The sequence below is a fragment of the Echiichthys vipera genome (genome assembly GCF_963691815.1).
Source record: "Echiichthys vipera genome assembly, chromosome: 18".
NCBI lineage: Eukaryota > Metazoa > Chordata > Actinopteri > Perciformes > Trachinidae > Echiichthys > Echiichthys vipera.
In genome coordinates, this window is record NC_139843.1 from 2,331,469 (window position 1) to 2,356,167 (window position 24,699).

General features: G+C 46.7%; 2 protein-coding genes across 3 annotated transcripts in view; both read right to left on the reverse strand.

The window, feature by feature from the left end:
* Positions 1–1,446: 1,446 nt before the first annotated feature.
* On the reverse strand, positions 1,447–17,714 carry cep131 (centrosomal protein 131). The gene is made up of 29 exons (XM_083932453.1): positions 17,607–17,714; positions 15,841–16,037; positions 15,441–15,535; positions 12,683–12,794; positions 12,409–12,536; positions 11,953–12,057; positions 11,411–11,590; positions 11,200–11,317; positions 10,963–11,079; positions 10,210–10,396; positions 9,920–10,014; positions 9,683–9,814; positions 9,381–9,573; positions 9,173–9,270; positions 8,873–9,052; positions 8,106–8,297; positions 7,860–7,997; positions 7,216–7,341; positions 7,013–7,129; positions 5,901–6,003; positions 5,184–5,385; positions 4,856–4,963; positions 4,280–4,397; positions 4,119–4,193; positions 3,548–3,690; positions 3,179–3,356; positions 2,764–2,960; positions 2,308–2,368; positions 1,447–1,700 (listed from the first exon to the last, which is right to left on the reverse strand). Exons 2-29 carry the CDS (start codon positions 16,024–16,026, stop codon positions 1,629–1,631), a joined length of 3,756 nt encoding a protein of 1,251 aa, XP_083788579.1. The 5' UTR covers positions 16,027–16,037; positions 17,607–17,714; the 3' UTR covers positions 1,447–1,628.
* A 1,378-nt stretch (positions 17,715–19,092) lies between these two features.
* Positions 19,093–24,699, reverse strand: part of rnf213b (ring finger protein 213b) — a 43,683-nt gene continuing 38,076 nt past the window's right edge. For both annotated transcript variants that reach the window (XM_083932496.1, XM_083932495.1), the window contains exons 60-64: positions 24,607–24,684; positions 24,234–24,431; positions 22,448–22,537; positions 19,889–20,070; positions 19,093–19,397 (exon numbers count right to left, since the gene is read on the reverse strand). In XM_083932496.1, the coding sequence (XP_083788622.1) occupies positions 19,259–19,397; positions 19,889–20,070; positions 22,448–22,537; positions 24,234–24,431; positions 24,607–24,684 (687 nt within the window). In that variant the 3' untranslated portion in view covers positions 19,093–19,258. The remainder of the gene's footprint in view (positions 19,398–19,888; positions 20,071–22,447; positions 22,538–24,233; positions 24,432–24,606; positions 24,685–24,699) is intronic.

A 24,699-nucleotide genomic window follows, 5' to 3' on the forward strand; every position in this document is an offset into this window, starting at 1 on the left:
GTGTGTGTGTGTGTGTGTGTGTGTGTGTGTGTGTGTGTGTGTGTGTGTGTGTGAGTCGAGGCCCCCTTTGCCTGTTGAGTTTGATGCGTTTTGTCACAGTGCAGTGTCTGGATCATACCTTTATGGCTTTTAACGTGCCTGCGGTCACATGCCCCGTGCCCCTCAAACCCTCCTACCACCCGGCTCCGTCCCCGCGCTGCTTTTCCTAATCCTATAAACATTTTCTACGCGCATTCCTTCCTCCCTCCTCCCCCTCATCCTCTCTCCTCTCTCCTCCTCCTCTTCCTTCTTCCTCACATACAGAAACTTTTCAAAAACAACAACAATTACCCGTCTCTGACCTCAAACATGTCGTGAAACGTCCCATTTTTTCTCCACTCGTTTTCCTTTAAGTTCGTCCCGTTTCTCTTTCTAACAACGTCCTACGCGCTCTCTAACGTTAGTGTGTATAACCACTGTGGGTAAATCACTTCTAATGTTGTCAAAATGATCGATTCTTTGGCTCTTTTCAACAACACCACGTATTAAAACCATACAATAACCCCATGTGACGGGATCGACGGCACAAAACTGTTAAAGAAAAGCAGATCTACGTTCAGATTTTACACTTAAGGAGGAAAGAAAATCAACTGCACTGAGATGCAGCAAAGACGGACCTTCTCCTCCCTTATCTTCACGTTTGTGACGTGATTTTTATGAAACTAAAAACATAAAATACTGAATTAGACAGTAAAATAGACTCAACCCGAGCTGAGGTGATTTTGACGGATTTGCTCAGTAATAAAAACGTGGATTACACATGAATGACAGTTCGTTGCTTTTCATTGTTATAACAGTGTGTTTTTTTATATTAGCATTGTTTCTAAGTTTAAAATTCTGGCACCATGACAACCGTCATCACTTCTAACTGCTTTGTTAGATCCTCACTTTGGTTTAAGGAGCCGGTCACGGGGGCTGCAGCGAGGGAGAACTTACAGATCCTGTAATTAGCACTCGCCTTGAGGGGCCGCCGGGACAAAACGCATGACTCAACAGATAAAAGGAGGCACCAGGAGCTCGACGCGGTGCAAACACAAGTGTAGCTCTCATGCTGAGTGATCCTCGGTTGTGAGTGGTCCTCCAGAAAGAGCAACCCCCCCACTCTACCAGCACAGGCCTGAGCTGGTTTCAGCAACATCTGGAACCGTTCTCCGTGGCAGCTCTGTGGGGAACATGGAGACATTCCTGCTCCAGAGGAAGAGGAGGAGGAGGAGGAGGAGGAGGAGGAGGAGGAGGAGGAGGAGGAGGAGGAGGAGGAGGAGGAGGGGGTCCAGTCACACAAAACTGCAGCAATCCTGCTCTGGAAGGGGAAGAAGAAGAATGGGAAGTCCGTCTGTAGTGTTTTCGTTTGGTGCCACCTGATCTGTGGGAAAGTTCCCACACAACACGCTCCTTCATGCCTGGGGTGGGGGGGGGGGCTTTACAGTGAGGCCCAGTGCATATCCTCACTTAGTATTTTTCAAATGAGGTAGGACAAGGTTCAGTCACTTGTTCAACCTTCTGCAGTTCCACAGGTTCAGCATCACAGCGGATCGAGCTCAGGGGGGGAGGGGGGTGCGCAGAGAGGAGAGGTCCAGCCTTCGTGTCGGTCACTTCTCCAGCAGCTGTTTCCTCTGCTGTTCCCACAGGGCCTCCAGATGATCCGCCCTCTTCAGGGCAGCCTATCAGAGGAGAGGAGCACATTTACACATGCTGTCAATCATCTCTCCCAGGGACTGCAGCCATCGAAACTTTTCTTAATCGAGTACTCTACAGATTATTCCATCAATTAATCGAGTAACTGGATAAAAGAAAACTGCAAAAAAAATATAATTTTGCGTTAAAATGTTTTATAATTTGCGTTATTTTGCAAAAATATATTACATCTGGTGTAGCCCTATTTAGTGTGGTATTCTAACAGGGGTGTGTGTGTGTGTTTGTGTGTGTGTGTGTGTGTTTGTGTGTGTTTGAGTGTGCAGTGGACACATTGCTCCTTTTTGCTTCTTTTTTAAAGTGAAATGATCCCAAACTAATTCTCTGTCTTTTCCTGATGTAGTGGCGTGCATCCGCAAAAACGCTCCGTGTGGAACAAAGATCCCTGAACACGACGCAGAACGCACCAGATGGGAATTAAACGAATCATCGAGCCTCGATGATTCTTTGTAATCGAGTTACTCGAGTTACAGGAGCAATTGTTTCAGCCCTAATCTAATCTCTCCCCCAACTGTATTTTCTTATTAATCTTCCTCTGACAGAAAGAAGCTGCCCGTGCTTCATCAGGCCCCTCACCTCGTGCTGCTTCCGGAGATGATTGACGGTTTCTTCCTTCTTTAAGATGGCCGACTTCACTCTGTCAGGTCACAGACAAGAGGACAGTTATGAAAATGTAACGATGCATGACACTCTCTGTCCACGCTGAACACGTTAAATATAAACTAAACAAGCTGTAAATGCCCCGAATAACAGCTGCATGTTCTGTGCACCAGCTCCTCTCCTTTGCAGACCGGTGCTAATGGACCAAGTGTGGAACAACCGGAGCAGGAGTCAGGGGGCGGGTCGGCCCAGACCCCCAGGGACAAGAAGATGACGACAGCATGTCACAAATTAGAGTTTTAGCACATCTGCGAGAGTTGTTCATGTTTACTAAAGTTTTTGGTATTTCTTAGACCAGAGGAATCACAAGTGCATAACATGTGTCTTTTATGAAGCACGTTATTTTTATTTATCCGTCCCTTTCCTCCTCACCGTTGGTGGACTTCAGCCAGCTCCTCTTCCTTCTCCCTGGTGACTCTCTCCACCTCCAGCCGAAGCCTCGCTCGAACTTCTGACACCTCCACTTTCATCCTGCGGTTCTCCTCCTCCGTCGTCACCAGCCGCTCAGCAAACTCCTGCCTTATCACCTCCGCCAGGCTGCGGCGCTCCTCCACCAGCTTGTCCCTGGTCTGAAGGGACAAGTTCAAGTGGAAATTCAAATGCAGTCCGTCTGGCTCGTCTCATGTGCTGCTCACATTTAGAAAACTCCTGTGCTAACTTGCTAGTTGCTGGGTTACAGTAGGAGAAAGTTAAGAAGTATAAAGAGAGGCCTTCAGAGGAAAGATGAAAGAACATGAGACTCAAGGGTTTTTTATAAATTATTGAAAGACGGGGATTTGCTGAGTACCTGTGTGATGTCTTCAGTCTCCTGCTCTTTCTGTCGGAGCGCAGCCTGGAGTCTAATCAGCTCTCCTTCCGTCTCCATCTGCTGCTTCCTCAGCTCTTGTTGCTTCTCCACAGACGCCCTCTCGGAGCGCTCCAGCTCCCTCAGCTCAGTCTCGTATTTTTCCCTCACACGCCTCATCCTGAGAACAGTGTCAGGTAAAGGTTTTGGAACATTAGCTGAAGCTGTTGTTTAGACCAAAGGAATTGTGCCACAACTGGGAATTAGTCAAAGTAAAAGGGAACGGACTGAAGGATGGATTATGGATGTTTGAAACTGCCTTCTGTTAAAGGACATGATTACATAGTGCTCCTGTTCTGTCAACACACTCACCTGTTGTCCGCCGCCCTCTCACACTCCTCTTTGTCCTTGCTGGTCTCCTCCTCCAGCGTCCAGATGGCGAGCTCGATCTCTTTGTCACGTTCCCGGCGAAGTTCTTCTTTGAGCTCTCGCTCGCGGCTCAGCAACCACGCTTCCTGTGGACGCACAAACACACACGCCGACCGTCATAAAAAGGTAATATAACACCAGGGTGCAGATAAAGCCGTGATTTCTTCCTCACTGGTTCATTTATTAGTCTATTAACAACATCTCCAACGTCCTGCCTGCATCAGTGATGTGTTCATGTCACATCTAAGCAGAGAGTTAGAAAGCACAGGTCGCTCTAACTTGGTTGCACTCCAGAGAGCTGGAAATGTGCCACCTGCCACAGTCTCACTACGCAATGGAAATCATTTCTTAGCACAAAAGGCTCAGCTCCTGTTCTTCTCACACCCTTCTTTTGTTTGAAACAGCTGCATTAAGAACACTAGAGACCTTACATTGAGTCCTATGAGCGTCATGTTACCGTAACAGGCTGGTTAAAGACGGAAGAGGTGAGTGAAGATACAGAATAACAACAAACCTCTTTTTTCTTGTAGTTTTCTTCCCACGCCTGCTTTTCGATGTCCAAGCGTTCCTGTAACGTCCTCAGCTCCGCCTGCTCACGCAAACAACATTCATTATTCTAGCTGCAGCCTGATAACTGACGGAGACGAGTTATTCTGCACGGTTTGGACTCCTCACCTGGTGTCTCCTCTCCTGCTCCTCTCTGCTTTTGTCCAGCTCCTCTCTGAGGGCTCGTCCGGCCAGAGAGCTGTTGTCTTCCAGCTGTCTCCGCAGGTCCTCCAGCTCAGCGCGCTGCCTGCCACACAAACACACAGGAGATCCTTGAAAAACAGAACCACAGTAATCCCTGAATACACCCTCTGTAAAAAACATTCAAACACCAAATCTTTAATTCGCATTCAGATTTCTCTATTTGCAGCATCATCAATGGGGGATTAAATGTAATATTTAGAACTATGAACAGTTCCTGCAATTAGGGTTTAACCATACATGTAAAATGCACTGTGCTCGTATAAACAGCCTGCATCCATACTGTTTAATTTTAGTTTCCCTGCCTCATGCTGCAGACTGCACAGACTGTACACCCAACACGTTTCCTGACTTTCCACTGATTCAGCGTCTTATGCTGGAGACTGTAACGAGGACTAACTACTGGAACATTCTGGGGATGACTCTTGTAAGATAAACAACTGTGGTTTATGACTCTGGATTTTCACAGTGGAAAGAGACGGGCAGGTGAACTTTGACCCTCACCTCGCAGCCAGCTGAGCCAGCCTCTCTTTCTCATCAGCCACCTCCTTGTAGAGACGCCTCCTCTGCTGCTGCAGGGACAGCTCCTCCTCCTGGAGCTGCTTCTCAAACCTGACACACGCGTAAACAAAAAAGACACACACACACTTGAATGTGCCAGGCTGCTAAAATGAACATAACAGCAAACGTACTAATTAAACTAATTAACAAAACTAACCTGCTACCCATTAAATCTACCAGTGAGCTCCTACTAATGACTACATTCCCCGTATGTAGGGCTTACATGCTTAGATTGATATAGTCTGTGCTCCAGTATTGATGATGTGGGTACCTCTGTTTGGCTAGTTCCCTCTCTCTGTGACACTGCTCGTCCTTCTCCCTCTCCAGCTGTTGGCGGAGGTCGTCACACTGGCGGACGTAGCGCTGGGCCGCCCGGTCGTCGGCCTGCAGCAGCTCCGCCTCGTGGAGCGTTCGAAGCTTCTTCAGCTCCTGTTTGTGCTTAGAAATCAGCTTCTGGATCTCCGGCTCCAGACCTGAGGGAGGAGGAGGAGGAGGAACACAATATGGTTCAGGCTCTGTGGCTGGTCAGGGCCTGCAAGATGTCTACGGCTCACTGGATTAAAAAAAATGATGATTCATGTTCATAAATAATAACTCTGTACGGTCGTGAGTCCGATGGTTTAAATATACCTAAGTGGTCACCGAGTAAAGAAATACAAACACTCCCGGCTTCTCATGCCCTGTGACTGTACAAACACTTCATCAGCTGACAACGGTCGGTGACTTTACATGAACTCAGCTCATCACAGGCAGGAAATAGTTGAAGAACATGGTGAGACTCTTCGAATTTGCAATATCTGGTTTATTTACGATTCCAATGTCTGACAAAATCGATCGAAAATGAGCGTTTAATCACAATTAAACACTTAAGAAACTAAAGCAGGATCGGATATTTCCCTATTTTAAATCAATGATTTAAATCGGAGCTGATCTTGAGGAGGATTTAAGCTCTCATCGCTGCTCCGACCTGCGTCTCTGTCTGCCGTACCTTTCACTGTGATGTCTTTGATCTTCTTGGTTTTCTCGTCGATCCATTTCTCCCGGCGGATCTTCTCCGTGGCGCTCATTAGCTCTTTTAACTTCTTGATTTCCTGTGAAGGGAGGAGGGCACATCATGGTGGCGGTTTGGTGTCACAGAGAAGATGTGTGTCGTTTAAAACTAAGAGGGTTCTTTGATCAGTTTTTGAACGGTGATGAACAGTGACAGATTCAAGGGAATGCACTGAGAACTAAGGCCTCGTCCACACGAACACGGGTATTTTTGAAACCGATCTTTTATGGCCCCAGGTTTAAAAAAACTCCAAAGGTTTGATAAAAAATATCTCTGTCCACATGAAACCGCAAAATCCGCCTCTGTCAGCTGGTCACGTCTAGAGTGTCTCCATGGAAACAACTGACTGTTTACACTGTGTGTGTGACGTCAAACAATGGTTTTTCCTGTCCACACATGACTGCTGACACCGGACTCTTTCAAAAAGTTCAAAAGTTCACCCTGGACTGAAAAAACTCAGGGGCGTGAGGATGAAAGGCCGAACCGTGCAGAGAAACACACAGTTTCAAAAGTACGTACCCACGTTCATATAGACGGTCCCTAACAGTCAAACACCACAGGTAATCAGAGGAGGAGAGTTCTGACCTGACGACATAAATGAAAGCTTTATGTCTGAATCTGGAGGTGAATGAGAAAAGAGTGAAGACTCACATTCAGACAAACTGTCCGACAGAAGACATGAAGGACAGGCAAATGAAAAGGAAGAGGAATGGTAGAATGAGAGAGATGAACGACGGACGACCGCGTTAGAGGGGAGGAAAAAAAGATTACCTCGCACAAGGGACCCAGAATTTGCCACACCTAAAAGCCAGGAAGGACGGATACACAAACGAGGGCAGAGAAAGACAGGGAAGAGGAAGAGAGGTAAAAAAACAAAACAAGGAGAAAGGACTGTTAAACAAAAGCAGCACTGCGAGAAAGCAAGTTACGCAACGTGATCACACGAGATGCAAGCAGAAGCAGAAGATATCTGCAGCGAAAACTTAGAAGTGAACATGCTGATTCTTAAATCCTGACGGAAACCTCAGATTATTACTGTGGCGTCTCACCATCTCGTGTTGCTCCTGCATTTGTGCGATCTTCTTGGTGTACTTCTGGTCCACCTGCTTCAGCTCTCCCACGACTCCTTCACAGCGCTCACTCAAAGTCTTTTTATCGTTGATCAGCTGAAGGGAGACGGAACATATTATGAGACCGAAGGCCGACACGCGTGTGAGGAAAGTCTGGGGTCAGATTGTGCGTTTGCACCTACCTGATCGATGAATGCGAGGTGTCTCTGGATGGTGGCTTCGTATTGTTCCTTCTGGAGCTGGAAGTTTCTGCTCAGCTCCTTCTCTGTCTCCTTCACATGTCTCACCGTGAGCTCCCTCTGCTGGGCCTGACGGGCAGGAGAGGAGATACTGAGTCCACACGAATGCAGGTATTTTTGAAACCCAACTTTTATGGCCCCCGGTTAAAAAAAAAATTCCGGTCCATGTTACTGGTGTGATAAAAAACAATCTCATATCGTCCACAGGAAACTGCAAAATCCAGCGCCGTCAGCTGGTCACGTCTAGAGCGCTCCATGTCTCATCGAATACAACTTACTATTTGCAGTCGCACCGTTTGACGTCAAACAATGTCAACAAGAAACTGCGATTTCCTCGATTTTCCTGTCCACACATCACTGCTGAAACCGTACTTTTCCAAATAAGCTCACCCTGGACTCTGGCTACAAAAAACTCCAGTTTCCGGAGCCCACAACTGCGGTGACATGCGGATGAAAGGACGAACCGTGCTGAGAGACACATGGTTTCAAAAACCCCTGCGTTCGTGTGGACGGCACACAACAACACACATGAGGTCAAGGCACTGAAAACCTTCAAATGTGCTGTAATGTGCATGCATTTCCCTCACCAGTGCGGTCTGCAGCATGTTGACTGTGCGTTTCTTCTCCTCCAGCTCCAGCTTTATTCTCATCATGGAGCCAGAGACTTCAGCGGCGGTGGCGGACGCCTGCTCGACACCAACCAGCTCCTCCTCTGACAACACAGCCTGAGAGCACACAGGATCGACGAGCAGTCGACACGTGTCAGCTTTTTGTTTTTTTGTGCATAATGTTATTAATCGGGAAATCCAACAACAGCGTCGGGCTTAACTGACCTCTCTGTGTGAGCCTGAAGTAACCGAGCGTGGTCTCTCCTGTTCAGACTTCTCCATCTCATCCAGGAAGCTCATGATGCTCTGCAGCTTGGCCTCTGAGAGCAGGGCGCCCCCGTCTGGCAGTGCGGGGTGGTGACTGAGCTGGCCGTGACGCTCCAGGTTGTCAGTTGTCAGGGAGTTGGAGTCTCCGTCCTTTAAATCAGACACGGTGGAGAAGCAGGTTATAGTCATGGCATCATAGGTGCGTTTCCTTTTTGCTTGAATACCCGGAATGAGGCGGGTCTATCTCACCAAAACGCACCTAATGTTCTCCCCTGAGAGAAGCACCGTTGCTGATTGGATGTAGCTGTCTCAACTTTGCACGGGCTTGTTAAAAGAGTGCTGCAGCGGACGGGTTGAATTCTGAACTGTGGTTCTTTGCTACATGTTCCCTCTCTCTCTCTTACACACATTTACACATGGGCCACCTTAAATCAAACTACAACTATTCTGTATTTCTCACTTTGAGGAAGAACGGCACAGCACTATAACACTGATCAGCTGATCCTCGGCATCATCTATGCCCATTCTGAGGGATACGTCTCCTCCGGAGTCTCCTAAATCCCTCTGGAGCTTTTCTCTGTAATGGAAACACGGCGAGTGAACGGCCATTTGAGAGGGCGCACCCTGAAACTCTCTGAGCGGCCACATTTTACCCTGATGGAAACACGCCTCATGACATGAACATTTGTCCGCTACTCTGGCTAAAGATCAGGAGGAAGTCTCACCTCATCTATCCAGGCGTATTTCTCTTTGCTGTAGCACTTTGGCTCTGACAGCCTCTCTGGCTCCTCCTCTAACAGCTTCAGAGTGTCCAGCAGCTCGTTGAGGGTGGTTTTTGACTGAGCCCTGCTGGACAAAGCTCCCTGCCGCTGGTCCTCCACACTCACCGACCTCTGCAGGATCTCCTGGAGCACGGAGAAAACAACCATGCTCAAATAAAATAACTGCTTTAACATGAAGCGGTCTGTATCTCAATACTGATCAAAATAATCGTGATTTTCCTCTAGTACGTGTTTATTATTTACCTGGGAACACTGGGAACCTCTGCAGTTGGACAGAGCTGGAGAAACAGCTCTGAAACCGGAGAGATCCCCAAACTCAGCCACAACATTCAAATTGGAGTCTGTGGAAAAATGCAGTCGCTGCAGTTATTTCAGCTCTCTGTGTTAAAAGGAGACTTTTTTAGCAGCTGTACGTGGGTCTGAAGATGTTTCCGTGTTCAGTGAGGCTCACCTGTGTTTTTAGCTTTCACATCTGTGGGCGACATCGGGCTGTTGTTGCTTGGCGAGGACGGACTTCTGTTGGTCAGGGAAATCTTGGGCGGCTTCTTGCGTCCTGCTGCACCCGTTTGCCTCACACTTTCCAGCTCCACCTCAGCTCCACGCTGCACCTCTGCAACCCTCTGGGCTCTTTTCTGTTGCAGCTCCTGGAACGCACCACCAGAGGGAGACGTTAGTCAATCAAGACTTGTGAACCAAACTCAGTGGACAGACTTTGCTGTAGCTCTGAATGAGCATTTGCATCGAAGTACGTACCTCAGATGTGTTCACCTGCGTGGCAGCGAGGCGGGCCAGTCGAGCTTTCTCTTTACGGATTAATTTGCGGTCGCTCTGCTGATGCTGCTGCTGCTCCGGGCAAATGTCCACCTCTGCTCTGTCCTCCTGATCCTACGAGGGAAACACAGAGATAATACGTATAAATATCAGGAGAAAGGGAGAGGGAGAGCATGGGTGAAGTGGATAGCTAATGTGTGAAGGTGCAGAGATGTGTACCTGGGAACACTGAGAGCCTTTCTGATTGGACAAAGCCGGGGAAATGGCTCTGAAGCTCAGCTCACCTAAGTCGACCACGACATTCAAATTGGAGTCTGTGGAAACAAATAATGAATCAATACACATATTACACATTCCTATTACACTATCCATGTTTAAAGTAAAAGGTATTTGGCAACCATCAACAACTACGGTAGTTTTGGGGGATTTCCAGACTTTTCTACGGCCAGAAATCATTTTTAAAAAATCACTTTCCCAAACCAGTAAACGCAGCGCAGAGGCCCACAGACCTGTGTTTTTAGCTTTCACATCTGTGGGCGACATCGGGCTGTTGTTGCTCGGAGAGGCTGGACTTCTGTTGGTGGGAGAAATCCTGGGCGGCTTCTTGCGTCCAGCTCCACCGGTGTGCCTCAGGGTTTCCACCTCAGCTGTGTGCTGCACCTCTGCAACCCGCTGGGCTCTTTTCTGCTGCAGCTCCTGAAACACACCACCAGAGGGAGACAAGGCACAATGTTGGAAAAACCATGACAATCCAGGAAAAGGATCCACAAAGACGCTGGATTTTTGAATCCTGACGTGAAATTCAATATGTTTTAAGAAACTTTTCAAAGACTCTTTCCAGACTTTTTAACCTTATCACCAATTCAAGTTCTAACTGACACACTTTAACGTAAATGTACTATATATATCGGTGTAAAGGGACCTGCATGTGACGTCATCTATCAAGCCGCCGTTGGTCAGTGCGCGGTTTTCCTTTTCAGATGACGTCAAATTCAGCAATCCTTCTACACAACGACGCAATGCAAACTTTAGTGCAAATATACAAACTGAACTACAAAACTGAATAAAGCACAAATTGGGGTTTAAGACCTCTTAAAGATAACCTGTGTTTTACACTATTCTTTGCAGAGAAACTAAGTTTTAGAGGCTAAGAATTAGTTTAATCGAGGACGCCCCTGATCTCAGTCTCTGCTGCATCAGTTTTCCTTTAGAAATATGTCTCCTGTAAGTCCCCACTGCTGGAGGTAAATTAGAGCGCGCACCTGGATGGCAGCCAGACGGGCCAGACGAGCTTTCTCCTCACGAATCCGTTTCCTGTCTTCCTCTTTTTTCTGCGGCGGCTCCAGGCAACTCTCCTCCTCCGTCCTCTCCTCCCACTCCTGAACGGGAAAGACAAAGATAGTGTTACTGCCGTAGCAAAAGGACGAGACAAATAAAACTAGTTTTGATCATAGAGAATAAAAGGTGAGCAGTGAGGCAGCCTGGGGATGGATGGGTACCTTTCTTTTACTGGCAAGGATGCGTTTGAGTGTTGCCTGGTAGGCGTGGCGGCCCTTGGCGTGGCGTCTGTACCAGCGCTGGATGGTGACCGCTGCCTGGTTCACCTGCTGAATAAACCTTCAAACACAAAGGAGCTCCTGTGAGTCACAGAAACATTGACAGAGGAACATCAACAGAACAGCAAACACACAGCTGTGCAGTGGGTCTGACCTCTCTGCCTCCTCCTCAGTGACCTCCCTCCGTCGAGAGGGGACAGGGCTGCCGCGCCGGGCTGACACCGGAGATCTGTTGTTGGAGGCGGAGGGAGCCGAAGAGAAATTCTTCTGGGACTTCGTCAGGGAGCTGTTGTCTTGTGACACCTCATCGTTTGCTGTGGCCTTCAGGATGTTGCTGAAAAAAAATAGATATGATTGGAAATTCTGAAAAAAACTCACACAAGATCCTTAAAAGTTAGAGTTTTACTGAGACGTGTCTCCGTAGTTGACAACTTGAGCAGATATTCAGTATAGGAAATTTCCCTTAGACCAATAATAGCAACAAGACAATGATACAATAAAAACTTTGATTGTGATTATAATAATAACTCTGACACGATCGGATATAAACACCAGTGTAGCATCACTGACTCCTGAACAATAAGTACGACTTTGAATAAAACACATATCCTTCATGTCCACTGTCGGCCCAGCACATCGGACAAGACCTATTCAAATCTCTGTGTCAGCTAACGAAGAGTTGATTTCAGGACATACTTAAAGGACGGCCTCTGGTTGGAGCTCTTAGGCGTGAGGGGCTTCTCAGAGTAGTTGTTGTGTAAGATGGTGGTGACAGAGTTGCCCACAGCTCCCTTGTTGCTCCTGGGAAAAACAAAAAGGGCACAGAGACACTGCTGAAGAGACAGAACATGTGTTTAACGTGACCTAATGTTCACGTCACCCCCTTTAAGGCATCACAGTAAGTGATACCGCGCGTGCTTTGACACAATTCCTTTCCATATTACAAACTGAGCCGATACACACACACACAATATGCACGGAAGAAAAAGTCTCAGTGTGTGGGTGGAATTCCTGAAGGCCGTATCAGCTGCCGTGATCAACAGGTATGAAACTTGAGAGGCAGCTAGAAATGCTGCAGTGCAAGTAGTCCCTGCTCGACCTGGACTACTGTGTGTAGGTGTGTGTGTGTGTGTGTGTGGAGACGCTGCCCACCTGTTGTTGGCAGTGAAGGTGGCGGCCAGAGCGATGCCAGGCTCTCTTTTCTTCGGGCCGGTGGGCGAGTCCACGCTGCCAGTGCTGCGGGAGCTCGAGTGCGGAGGGAAAGCTCTGGGCTGATCGTCCTTAAAGAAGGGAAACACATCACATGTTACACCCTGAGCTACTAACAGATATATGTGTAATGTTTGGAAAAGGAAGAAACACTCTGTTCTGATACTGGCTGTGCTTTTTAGCTACTTAGCATAGATGATGTATTGATGGCAAATACCAGGATGTTCCATGTGGTTCTGTCTGGTGAGGCTTTGCTGAGGCTGGCCAGTTTCTTGCGTCCATCTGAGCCGCCGTCAAACAGGGCCAGGTAGTCCTCGCTCTGGTCTTGACTGGGAAACGCACACAAGCCAACCACAGGTTTGACCCACTGTCTTATGTAGAACAATACGGCACTTTACGTTTTGCTAACCAAACGGTCACTGGTGGCAACAAAAATGACACGTTATCATAAAACTAGAGATGTTCCGATAGCGTTTTTCCCTCCCCATACGGATTCTGATCCTCGTGCTGTGGGTATCGCACAATACGGAGAACAGATCCTGACACCAGTGTGTTAAAAAAAAGAAAAAGATCTTCCTCCGCCTGCATGACTGTGATCTGATCATCACTGTGCTGAGGCCTGGCTCAGGTTAAAGCCTTTGTAACACATGGATGAAAACAGCAAACAGTATAAAACAGCAGTGCAACAGCAGCTTAACTCAATAAATATAATGATTATTAACAAGAACTACTGAGAATTATTAAAGTGATTAATTAAAGATGAAGAAGAACGGTGTCAGAGTTAACGGAGCTAACCACTAAATAGATCCTATTTCTAATCAATGACGTGGTATCGTATCGGTGCCTGGACTTCAGTACTCGCTGATACCGATGCCAGCATGTTCCCCAGTATCTGAGGCATTTCTGACTCCACTTAAAACCTTCAAAAATGAAGCCCAAACTATTTGTATGGATAGACACCACATGAAAACTGAACTGATCATCGAGGTAGCTGTGAGCTGAGAAGATCATTTAAATCTGTTTCTTTATGTGAGTAAAAAACAAAAAAAGCACATTCTGGGCCCAATTTTCATGCAACAATGGCTTAACAGTGCAAAATACAAAATTCAAGAACTGGACACAGAGCAGAGACCTTGAGTCACGGCTTTTGTGATTAAATGTTGTAATGACAGCTGCAGAAACAGCACTCATCCCCTTCTCGTCTCCCCCTCCCCGAGTACTGGAATCCAGTATGCGGCAGCTGAGCGTCTGCTGGGGGGAGCTCCGTCACGGCTTCCATGTAAATGCGTGCGTGCATACGTTGATCCCGATGGCCTGTCGGTCATTCATCCTTCAAATAGCCTTACACACCTCCATCAGGAGGCTGAAGGGTGACCTCTTGTCTGGCCTGGCCTCCGTGAGTATCTGTGCTGTGCGGGTAGTTTCTGTCTGCTTAAGTGTATAAATGAGGATGTGTGTGAGCGTGTGTCTTCGGGGGGGTGCAGCCAGCTGGCCCAATGAAAAGCAATCTGACAACACAGTTCAGGGAGCACATTCCTCCACTTTCTGCTTTACAAGAGAGTGGTGCACAGAGGGGAGGAAGCAGGGGAGAGGGAGAGGGGTGGTGAGTGACCCAATGACAGCCCTGAAAGACTCGGAGCCTTGGAGGGGGTATTTAGAAAGTCTTTAAATCTAAAGCCCCCCTGCTCTGCATCCTCGGAGGCAGAGACGGGAGGGGGAATGGCGGCAGCTGCCGGACAATAGAACCGTGGCGTGTACACACACACTTCTCCTTTCACTGGTTCCTGGTGGAGGGGGGTAACCCGACCTCGAGGTCCGGGCCCTCCCCCTCTAACCTGGGACAAAGCAAGTCCCTGCACCCCGCGACCCTCGCCACAGCCGCCCCGGCTTCCCTCCACTCTTTATCATGCAGGAGCCGGCGCACCGCGATTCCCATTGTCCGGACTGCCGGAGCTTCGGGGCTGCCAGCTGTTGCCCGCTGAAGAGAGCCACTCTGGTTTAAAGAGCAAAGACTCCACGCAAGAGGAGGGCTGAGTTACAGGGAATACTCCTGTCAGCGCGAGCGAGGCCTGCCTCAAGAGCGCCTGACGCACGCACATTATCTAAAATCCACACATTCTTTTCTGTCATTTCCTAAAACACGTCCTTCATATATCAGGCGCATGTATGTCGCAGGTCATCGGGACTATCTAACCGAGAATGTAAGAGCGGGTTCTGCCTGAGGCTTTGCAGAGCACATGTATCAGCACATACTGTGCCATATGCAGTTTAGTGTCAATGTCAGTGATAAGGAATTTTAAATAAAGGAGGTTGGGCTCAGAGAAGTGAGAGGAGATACCAGTCCTCACTGAATCACATCTGCTCTACGTGAAACCAAAACTAAGCCGTCCGGTGTGAAAGAACATACGTCCAAAACACCAAAAACTAAGCAAAAGTAAATAAATAAATAGAATTAAAGTAGAAGAGGATGTGTGCAGATTCACAGACATGGCCCCATAAAGAACAAAAGAACCCATGAGCATAAACACGGGAGTTTCTTCATGTTTCCTGCTCCTTTCCCAGGGTTTGGACGCAGATTCAGAAAATACAGAAACTTTATCAAAGAGGTTGAATCAAAGCTCCGTCCTCCAAACCTGTTAAATCAACATCAGGAGCGTAAATCACGATCTAAAGGGCGCTATGAGATCAAATGAATTTCCTCCTCCACAGCGTTTAAACCACAGTATTCAGAGTCTTTCTTCCTCTGATGCTCTTCTGTATCGGACAGTTCACACGTGCAGCACCGTAACTGTGCACATCCTGATCTGGGACTCTTTGGTAAATTATATTTAATGCATTTTAATGCTGTTCAATAAATGAAAACCCTCTAAAAACCCATTCACCACCCACAGACAGATGTAAATGCCTTACAAGCATGAACGGTGCCATTGTTATAACACCAGCAGTTGCGTGTGCATGTGTGTGTGTGTCTGTACCTTAAACTGATGTTCGCCTGCTGGTTGACCTGAGTGGTGCTGTTGGACCGCCGGAGGTTCTTGACGGAGCGGGAGCTGCCGAAGCCGGCATCGCTCTGTGGATTTAAAGGGTCTGTTAACACCTTTTGAAAGATTTCGTTCTCCTGCATCACACACTCGTAAGTCATAGAGTGTGGTCTTTACCTAGTTTGTAAAGTGTCCTGAGGTGACTTTTGTTATGATTTGGCACTATAAATAAAACTGAATTGAATTGAACTTGGTATCAGGGAGAAATGTGAAACAAACAACCCAGGAGACAGTCAGGCAGCGTCTCTCTTCCCCTGCATCTTGATTAGATTAAGTCATAACTCATAAACGATCAGCGGCTCCGTTCAGTACACAGTTCTGCACCGTTACTCACCAGGGTGTTGCGTTTTCCTCTGCTGTCGCTCGCCACAGAAACCGACACAGAGCGAGAGAAATGTTTCCCGGGCGACGCACTGCTGGGTCTTCTGGACATGGAGAGCTGGGAGCCCGACAGGCTGAGGTCCAGGGCATCTCCAGAGACCCCTGTCTGGATGGATGAGGGGCCGCGTGTCGTATGCATGCTTTGGAAACCTGGAAAACAATCAAACGGGCTTGGATATCAGACACAATAGACCAGGACACACATGCTCTTTGACTGGGGATGCAGCAGGAACAACCACAACAAAGGAGGAAGTAACAGCCACTTTCCCTGTGGTTGTTTTGTCTCCCAGGGTAACCAACAACAAATCCACTGTTTCCACTACAGCTGGGATGGTCTGACCAGCTCTGCGCTTTAACAGCTATGTGTTAAACCCACAATTATTAAAACGCAACGTTGCTAAGGTTGCTCATAATAAAGTCATTTTTATTTAAATAACTTAGCACCTTTAAAAACAAAGGTTTAGTGTACAGCAAGAGCAAAGGCAAAAGCACAAAATCCACACACATATATACACGTCACCATGGTGATTATAAACTTACAGTAAAAGATGAAAAAATTAAATTAAAAGATAATAGTAGGACCTTTGAAAGCAGCTCTTCTAAAACATTAACAGCATGTTGACCATGGCTGCTAAACTGTGGCAGGTGTATGAACATTTTAACTGAACATCACTCAAATAAATAAAGTCTGTTTGATATTTAACATTTATTTAATATTCAGAATAAAAAGGTATTTTGCATTTGAACCATTTCATTGAATTGCGTCAAACCACTTGTGCAACATAAAGACTAATATTCCTCATAGATTTTTATGATTTTTTAATGATCTTTTAATGCTTTTTTGCAAATCTTAAATCTATAATGCATCCTTATGTCTTGATGTGGGGATGTCAAAACACAAGACTAATATTTCTCATTTATCACAAGGTTTGTTTTTGAATAATATATTTTTTATGATTTATTATGATTTTTCTATGTTTTTTTTGCAAAACTTAAATCTATTGTGCATCCTTATGCTTTGACGTAGGGATGTCAAACCACTTGTGCAACATAAAGACTAATATTCCTCATGAATCACAAGGTTTGTTTTTTAAATAATACATTTGTTATGATTTTTTAATGTTTTTTTGCAAAACTTAAATCTATTATGCATCCTTATGTTTTGCCCTAGGGATGTCAAACCACCTTTGTAACGTAAAGACTAATATTCCTCATTTATCACAAGGCTTATTTTTGATTAATATACTTTTAATGATTTTTTATTATTTATTTTTTGCTTAAAAAAATCCTAAAACTATATTATTCAAAAACAAACCTTGTGATAAATGAGGAATATTAGTCTTTACGTCACAAAGGTGGTTTGACGTCACTCAATGAAACGTTTAAATCCATAATATTATTTTATACTAAATATCAAACTGACTTAATGTTGTTAAACTAAGACAGTGACGCGTGACAGGTGTGATAAAGACGTTACCGTGTGAAACAGTCCAAACACGCTAACGTGACGGTAACGGAACAGCACCGAGGAGCGAGCGTTACGGTAACCTTAGTAACCAGCGTTAACGGATAAAAACGGCCGTTGGTTTGAATAAAAACGGCTGTTTTTCAAATGAAGTCTGGTGAAAGCGAACGTTCTATTCAGCTAACGGTTAAAAACGGCTGTAACGTCTCTCCCGTTAACCCCACAAAAAACGAGCTGAACCGTTTCCTACTCACTTTAAAGGCCGTACGGCAACATAGCGGAGAAGCTCCGGTTCGCCTCCCACGGTTCCGTTTCTAATTCCCCACAAAAAGCCTCCTGGTACCCGCGGGGAAAGTGCTCCGTTGACTCAGGGAACCAAATAACGCGTATCATCATCTCTGTGGTAACAACACAGGGTAACGGCCGCCCCTCGGAGGCTGTGATTGGTTGAGAGCGAACATTGTCTCTTGATACGCGCTTCTGATTGGCTACACGGAGCTGTATGTCTACCGTGTTGGGCTTCCAAGGGGCGTGGCTACAGCAGCGGTTTGGTTGAGTGTGCAGAGAGGGGTGTGATCAGTGATGTGATGAAAACAGGCTGAACAGATGTCAACAGAAGCAAACTCAGCTCATTTAACATCCTCAGAAAGGTCCTGAGTACAGAAAAACAAGCCCGGAGGACTCACAGTGTGGCAGGTTAGCTCAGTATGTCACACCAGTCATTCACTTTGTGATAAAAACACGACATTTGATAGATATGTTTCTAACTAATCTGGATTTTTTGGCCGCCTCCAAAGCGCCCCCTAGTGGCCGCGGCAGCCATTTGTTATGCGACATGACAGATAAATAAAAACTGCCCTTTGTAATAACACCGACTGGTGATGTGTTGTATATCGTTGGAAAGCCCGGTTAGTCACCTTTAAAACGAGGTACAGCTCGTAAGGATCGGGCATCCGTGGACTGAGCGAAGGGGCTAAACGTGTGGGTCACGCCCCCCAAAATGTTCATCCCCTGCGGGGCGGATCAGCTCACTAAAGCTCAGTAAATCACAAGAATTGTTTATTTTGTGTTAAAAGTACAAAATTTGGTAGATATGTTTTAAACTATTCTTGATTTTTGGGGCCTCCAAAGCGCCCCCTAGTGGCAGTGGCAGCCATTTGTTATGCGACATGAAAGATAAATAAAAACTGCCCTTTGTAATAACACCAACTGGTGATGTGTTGTATATCGTTGGAAAGCCCGGTTAGTCACCTTTACAACGAGGTACAGCTCGTAAGGATCGGGCATTCGTGGACTGAGCGAAGGGGCTAAACGTGTGGGTGGCGCCCCCCAAAATGTGCATCCCCTGCGGGGCGGATCAGCTCAATAAACCACAAGAATTGTTTATTTTGTTAAAAGCACAAAATTCGGTGGATATGTTTCAAATAAATCTGTATATTAGGTCATCGCAAAATTCGCCCCCTAGTTAGGGAGCTAGCTAAAGCTAATTCACTATAATATATATATATCATATATATATATATATATATATATATATATATATATATGATATATCATACATATACTGTATTTTTTTTATACCTCTAAGCTGCTGGAAACTCAATTTCCTTGCAGGAGTTCGTCCCAAAGGATCAATAAAGAGAAGTCGACTGTTTATTTGTATCATTTTGATCTTTTACTGATTTAAAATAGAGATAAAAAAAAGTTTCATTCATAGTTTATTCATTAATTGTTCCCTGACTCCTCATTTACAGACTGAACATGACATAATCAATAACAATACTTCTATCAAACGCAACTAATTCACCATAGACGGTCATTTTTACCCAGATATCACCGTAGAAATACAACAATAACATCACAAAGGAAGCGCACAACAGATCAGAAACCAGTCTGCAGAAACACTTTATCTTCTTTTGAACTCGAGCGCGGCCCTCCACACATCAGCCCCTTGTCCCAGCGTGATGTCCTCTGGTAAGGACTCGAGCCCCAGCAGACCCGGAAGGTTCTTCTGCTCCAAATGGGCCTCTAAGGTGGTCTTGATGCTGGAGATGCAGAGAGGGAGGGGGAAAGAAGCAAACAAGTGTGAGCACAGGACCCATTGTTGTCACCACGAGCATTCGCTTCCCTGCCCAGCTGCTGCTTCAATAGAAGTGACCTGTGGCTGAGGGGACACGACTTAAGCCCCTTTCCCCTGACAGATGGCTGCTTCGGAGGGGTCACGCTCCGGTCCTGGAAGTCAAAAGGCTCCAAATCCCGAGGGAGAGCCCCAGGGTGGGACCTCCACACTTTACCCTGATTAAAGCCGTCCAGAATCAATGGATTCCTTCAGACCTGGGTGGTGACCTTTGAACTGACAATAGCCACGCGACTAAAAAACACACCTCTTGGGTAAACTAGGGGATAGATGACGATGATGCAAATGTTTGGGGATTGTTTCACCATTTGGCACTTTACTTCCAACAAGAACCAAGCCTACAAATGGTAGATTGTTTGTGTTTTTAAGGGGGGGGGAATACAAAAGGCTTGTGCTTACTCCCAGCCCGCCTGGTACACGTCGCCGCGGTCGGGCGCGGCGCTCGTCTTCAGCAGCAGGATTTCATGCAGCTCCAAAGAGAAAGTGTCGACGTCCGTGAGCGCGAGGAACGCCTTCAGGGTTCTCCTCTGCTCCGCGGACAGTTTCTGCTGGAAGCCCTCGGGCAGCCCCTGAAACGGGTCCTGAAACAGGAACAGGATCATGATATGAACTCTTTATTTCAGACTTTACTGACACTGGCTCAAGGGTTAACCCTGCAGTCTACCATCTTTTCCGGTGCGGCAGTAGAACGGATGGGAACGGGAGGGTCGCCGGTTCGAGTCCATGTTTGGACCATGAATGGAGCGCGGACTGGTGGCTGGAGAGGTGCCAGTTCATCTCCTGGGACCTGCCGAGGTGCTGTTGAGCTACTGAACTCCCAACTGCTCGGGGCGCCGGTCCACTGGCAGCCCCCTCGCTCTGACACAGGGACACAGGGACTTGAACAGGCGACCCTCCAGTTCCCAGCCGAGTCACCTCTGGACTGAGCTACTGTCGCCCCCTTTTTTTTTGTAATAACCAACAAACAACACAATAACCACTTGTGTAAAAATTAATAAATGACATGTTTGGCAGAATGTGAGACCCGTGGTGTTTGTCATCCCCCTCTTCTTCCCTGTACCTCATACACACGTCCGTTTGTAACGTAATTTAAACACAAGATTTCTTAAAAGTGCGTTGGATGTGCTTAAACCTACGGTGACAAACATCAGAGCATCATCGTACGCAACCTGCAGCCTCTGCATGCTCGAGTCTTTGTAGCTCGACCATAAACGTGCAGTTTAAAGAGGTGCACATGTGCTTTGAACGGGGCTAACGTCACCAGGGTTGGACGGAAGCTTAACTTTGGTGCAATGGTGTTCGCCTGGGAGGATAGTTTACAGCACTGTCTGTACACATCATCATCATCATCACCATCATCACGCAAACGATCATTTACAGGATGTCCAAACTACAAACCTCAGTCAGTTGGAACCCAGGAAAACTGAGCCTTTTATCCATCTATATAATAATATAATAATATGATAATGAGCGGATCATCTGCACACATAAGATGGTTCATCATGGTTCACATGAATTAAGTGTTATCATAGTGTTAAGTTGTGCAGCAGAGACTGCTGTGCGGACAGAATTCCTCCGACTGGGTTTTTATTGGGGTCAACCTCTGGGCGCCTGCAGTGTCAGACGGCACACTTTCAAAGGATTACAGCCGGGGAATTTAGCTCTCTGTGGTGTTTGGGGTCAGTCCCTGGCAGCCAGCGGAGGTCACGACTCAAGATAATCACTCAGAAGTAAATAGTGTGGTAACCACGGGTGGAGTTTCTCTCATGGAGTTTGAGTTTAAGGCGATAGTTCAGATTCTCTTTATGTGCGGTCGTATGAGGTGCAGGGGCGTGCACAGACATTTTAAAGGCCAGGGGCTAAAAGGAAAACAAGGGCACATAGAGAGCGTCTTCGCCACTGAAGAGAGAGCACTTTGGCACACGTTTTGACTCCTAGAGAGCACTTTTACACACGTTTTGGCTCCTGGAGGCCACTTTAGAACACGTTTGGACTCCTAGAGGACACTTTAGCACATGATTTGTCTCCTAGAGGGCACTTTAGCACATGTTTTGACTCCTAGAGGACACTTTAGCACACGTTTTGACTCCTAGAGAGCACTTTAGCACACGTTTGGACTCCTAGAGGGCACTTTAGCACATGTTTTGACTCCTAGAGGACACTTTAGCACACGTATGGACTCCTAGAGGACACTTTTACACACGTTTTGGCTCCTAGAGAACACTTTAGCACATGTTTTGACTCCTAGAGAGCACTTTAGCACATGTTTGACTCCTAGAGGACACTTTAGCACACGTTTTGGCTCCTAGAGGACACTTTAGCACATGTTTTGGCTCCTAGAGGGCACTTTAGCGCATCATTAGGCTCCTAGAGGACACTTTTACACATGTTTTGGCTCCTAGAAGACACTGTAGCACACGTTTTGGCTCCTAGAGTGCACTTTAGCACACGTTTTGACTTCTAGAGGGCACTTTAGCACACGTTTTGACTTCTAGAGGGCACTTTAGCACACGTTATGGCTCCTAGAGGACACTTTAGCACACGTTTGGACTTCTAGAGGACACTTTAGCACACGCTTTAACTCCTAGAGGACACTTTAGCACACATTTGGGTCCTAGAGGGCACTTTAGCACATGTTTTTAAAAAATTGGGCCATGAGAGCGGTTGCCCTCCGCCCTGACCCCAGTGGTTGGTTTGTTTGTTAGTGTTGTTGGTTCCTAACACTTTAAAACACCAAAGTCACACAATAACACAGACAAACTAACCAGTCTGGGCAGGGTTAGACCAGCGGCTCCTGTTTTCTGTTCTGGCTTTAGAAGAGCAAAGATAACAGCTTCAGTCCCCCCCCCCCCCCCCGCTTAACTTAATCAGGGCTCTCTGACAGTGGGGTACAGCTGTGACGATATTCCCCATATGAAGAACACTTAAACTTAAATGAATGATTGTATTGATACTTACTTGCTTTGTGTTCAGCATAAGCTCCGATTTCCAAGAAGTCAGGAGCTGCCAGGTGAATATGCTGTGTTCCAGTTTGCTCTCTCCAAGACCCTGAAGTGAGAAAGTCAAACAGACTTAATATATAATATTATAATGTTTAATATTTCATAAGAACATACGAGTGTTTCTACTCCTGAATTACAGCTCAGTGGTGGTTTTGGAAACTCATGAAACTCGTGTGTTTGTGCGTAATCCATCCCAGTGAGCATCACTACGTCTGTCACTGTCACATACTCGTTTTTCATTAAGTGGAAATTCTTCACATCAGCTCTTCACAGCGAAAACTCCACCTGTGATCTGTGGTTCATGCAAGTTGAATAGGTTTTAACGACTGAAGTGAACGGAAAACCAAAGAATGTCTCGAATGAAAGTGAATTTCCAAAAACTAAAAACTTTAGTTGTGATGTTGTCAACAGCAGAGCAAACTTCTCCTGTTGTGTTAACACTGTTTGGTCTCAGCTCTTGATGCAGCTGCAGTGTTTATTATTCAGTACGGTTCATTTCCATCTTATTTTACGTTCATTATGACGATAAACCTCTGTTTTTATGTTCCTTCTGTGTTGATTTCTCCTTATTGTAAAGCAGTTGTGCTGATTTTCTTGTAGGAAAGTCTCTCAGCTCATCTCATCTTCAGCCTCTTATCCTGGATCAGGTCTCGGGGGCAGCAGCTCCAGCAGGGACCCCAAACCTCCCTTTCCCGGGCCACATTAACCAGCTCTAACTGGGGGATCCTGAGGCGTTCCCAGGCCAGTGTGGAGATCTAATCTCTCCACCTGGTCCTGGGTCTTCCCCGAGGCCTCCTCCCAGCTGGACGTGCCTGGAACACCTCCCTAGGGAGGCGCCCAGGGTTCATCCTTACCAGATGATCCTGAACCACCTCAACTGGCTCCTTTCAACGCAAAGGAGCAGCGGCTCTACTCCGAGTTCCTCGCGGATGCTGAACTTCTCCCCCTCTCTCTAAGGGAGACTCCAGACCCCCTCCTGAGGAAACACATTTCACACGCTTGGACCTGGACCTGGTTCTTTGGGTCCTGACCTGGACCTGGTTCTTTGGGTCCTGACCCAGCTTTCATGACCACAGGTGAGGGTAGGAACCAGGACTGAGGGTAGATCCAGAGCTTTGCCTTCCTCAGCTCTCTTTTGGTCACAACGGTGCGGTAGAGCGACTGCAGCTCCGCCCCCGCTGCTCCGATTCTCCGGCCAAACTCACGCTCCATCGTCCCCTCACTCGTGAACAAGATCCGGAGGTACTTGAACTCCTTCACTTGGGTTCAGGAAAGTCGCCGTACAAATACACTTTACTGATATTATTGGGGGTTGCAAAGGGATGGAAAGTTTCCGTTACCTTTACAGTAACTATTAATGGGATTAAATGGGAATATATGGGAATTAATGGGAGTATATGGGATTACAGAATATGTTTATTTTTCATTCATTCATCATTAAAAGATGGAGTCAAAAATATAATTCTAAACATTTGTATTACAAATGTTAGCGTGCATATGTGCTTATGAGAATGCAAAATCTGTATATTTATGTCTGTGTATGACAGGGTAGATGCATTAGTATAAATTAAAACTTTGAGCTTTAGTAGGTAGTAGAAAGCAGTTAAAATGGAGCTTTATACAAAGAACAAGAAGAAGAAAAGGGTGCTGTAAAGGTGCACTGCTCGCTAAATGAGGTCTACATCCCATTCTTTGCGTAGCGGTGTTGTTATGGCGACAGCTGTGGGACCGGAGGTTTCTACCTTGGCTACAGAGCTGGAAATCTGTGGTTTCATCTGCAGCGACTCAGCGAGGTAGGACAACAGTTGACCCTGTGGATCCCCGCCCGTCTTGCCAAGAAAGCGAAGGCCGATCTCCACCACAAACACAGCGTCACAAACATCCGTGTACGATCGCAGCACCGTCCTCATGGCGCTGCGCACGGAGCCCTTCAGCGGTTCCTGCAGCAAAGACGGGGAGAGTGTCAGCGGGCCGGTGAGAGGAATTTGACCTCTAACAGAGCGCCTCACAAAATCCTACAGGGGAAACTACTGTGAACATTCTTCAGCTCGCGTTAGTCGCTTCCAGATGAAGACTCTGGTGCCGTAAAATGGCTGACGTGTGAAGCGGCCCTACCTGGTGAATCTTGCCTCGGACCTCGGACAGAACCACAGAGAAGTCCTGCAGGTGTCGGTTCAAGAACCTCGAGGTGTCCTGAGTACAACAGTG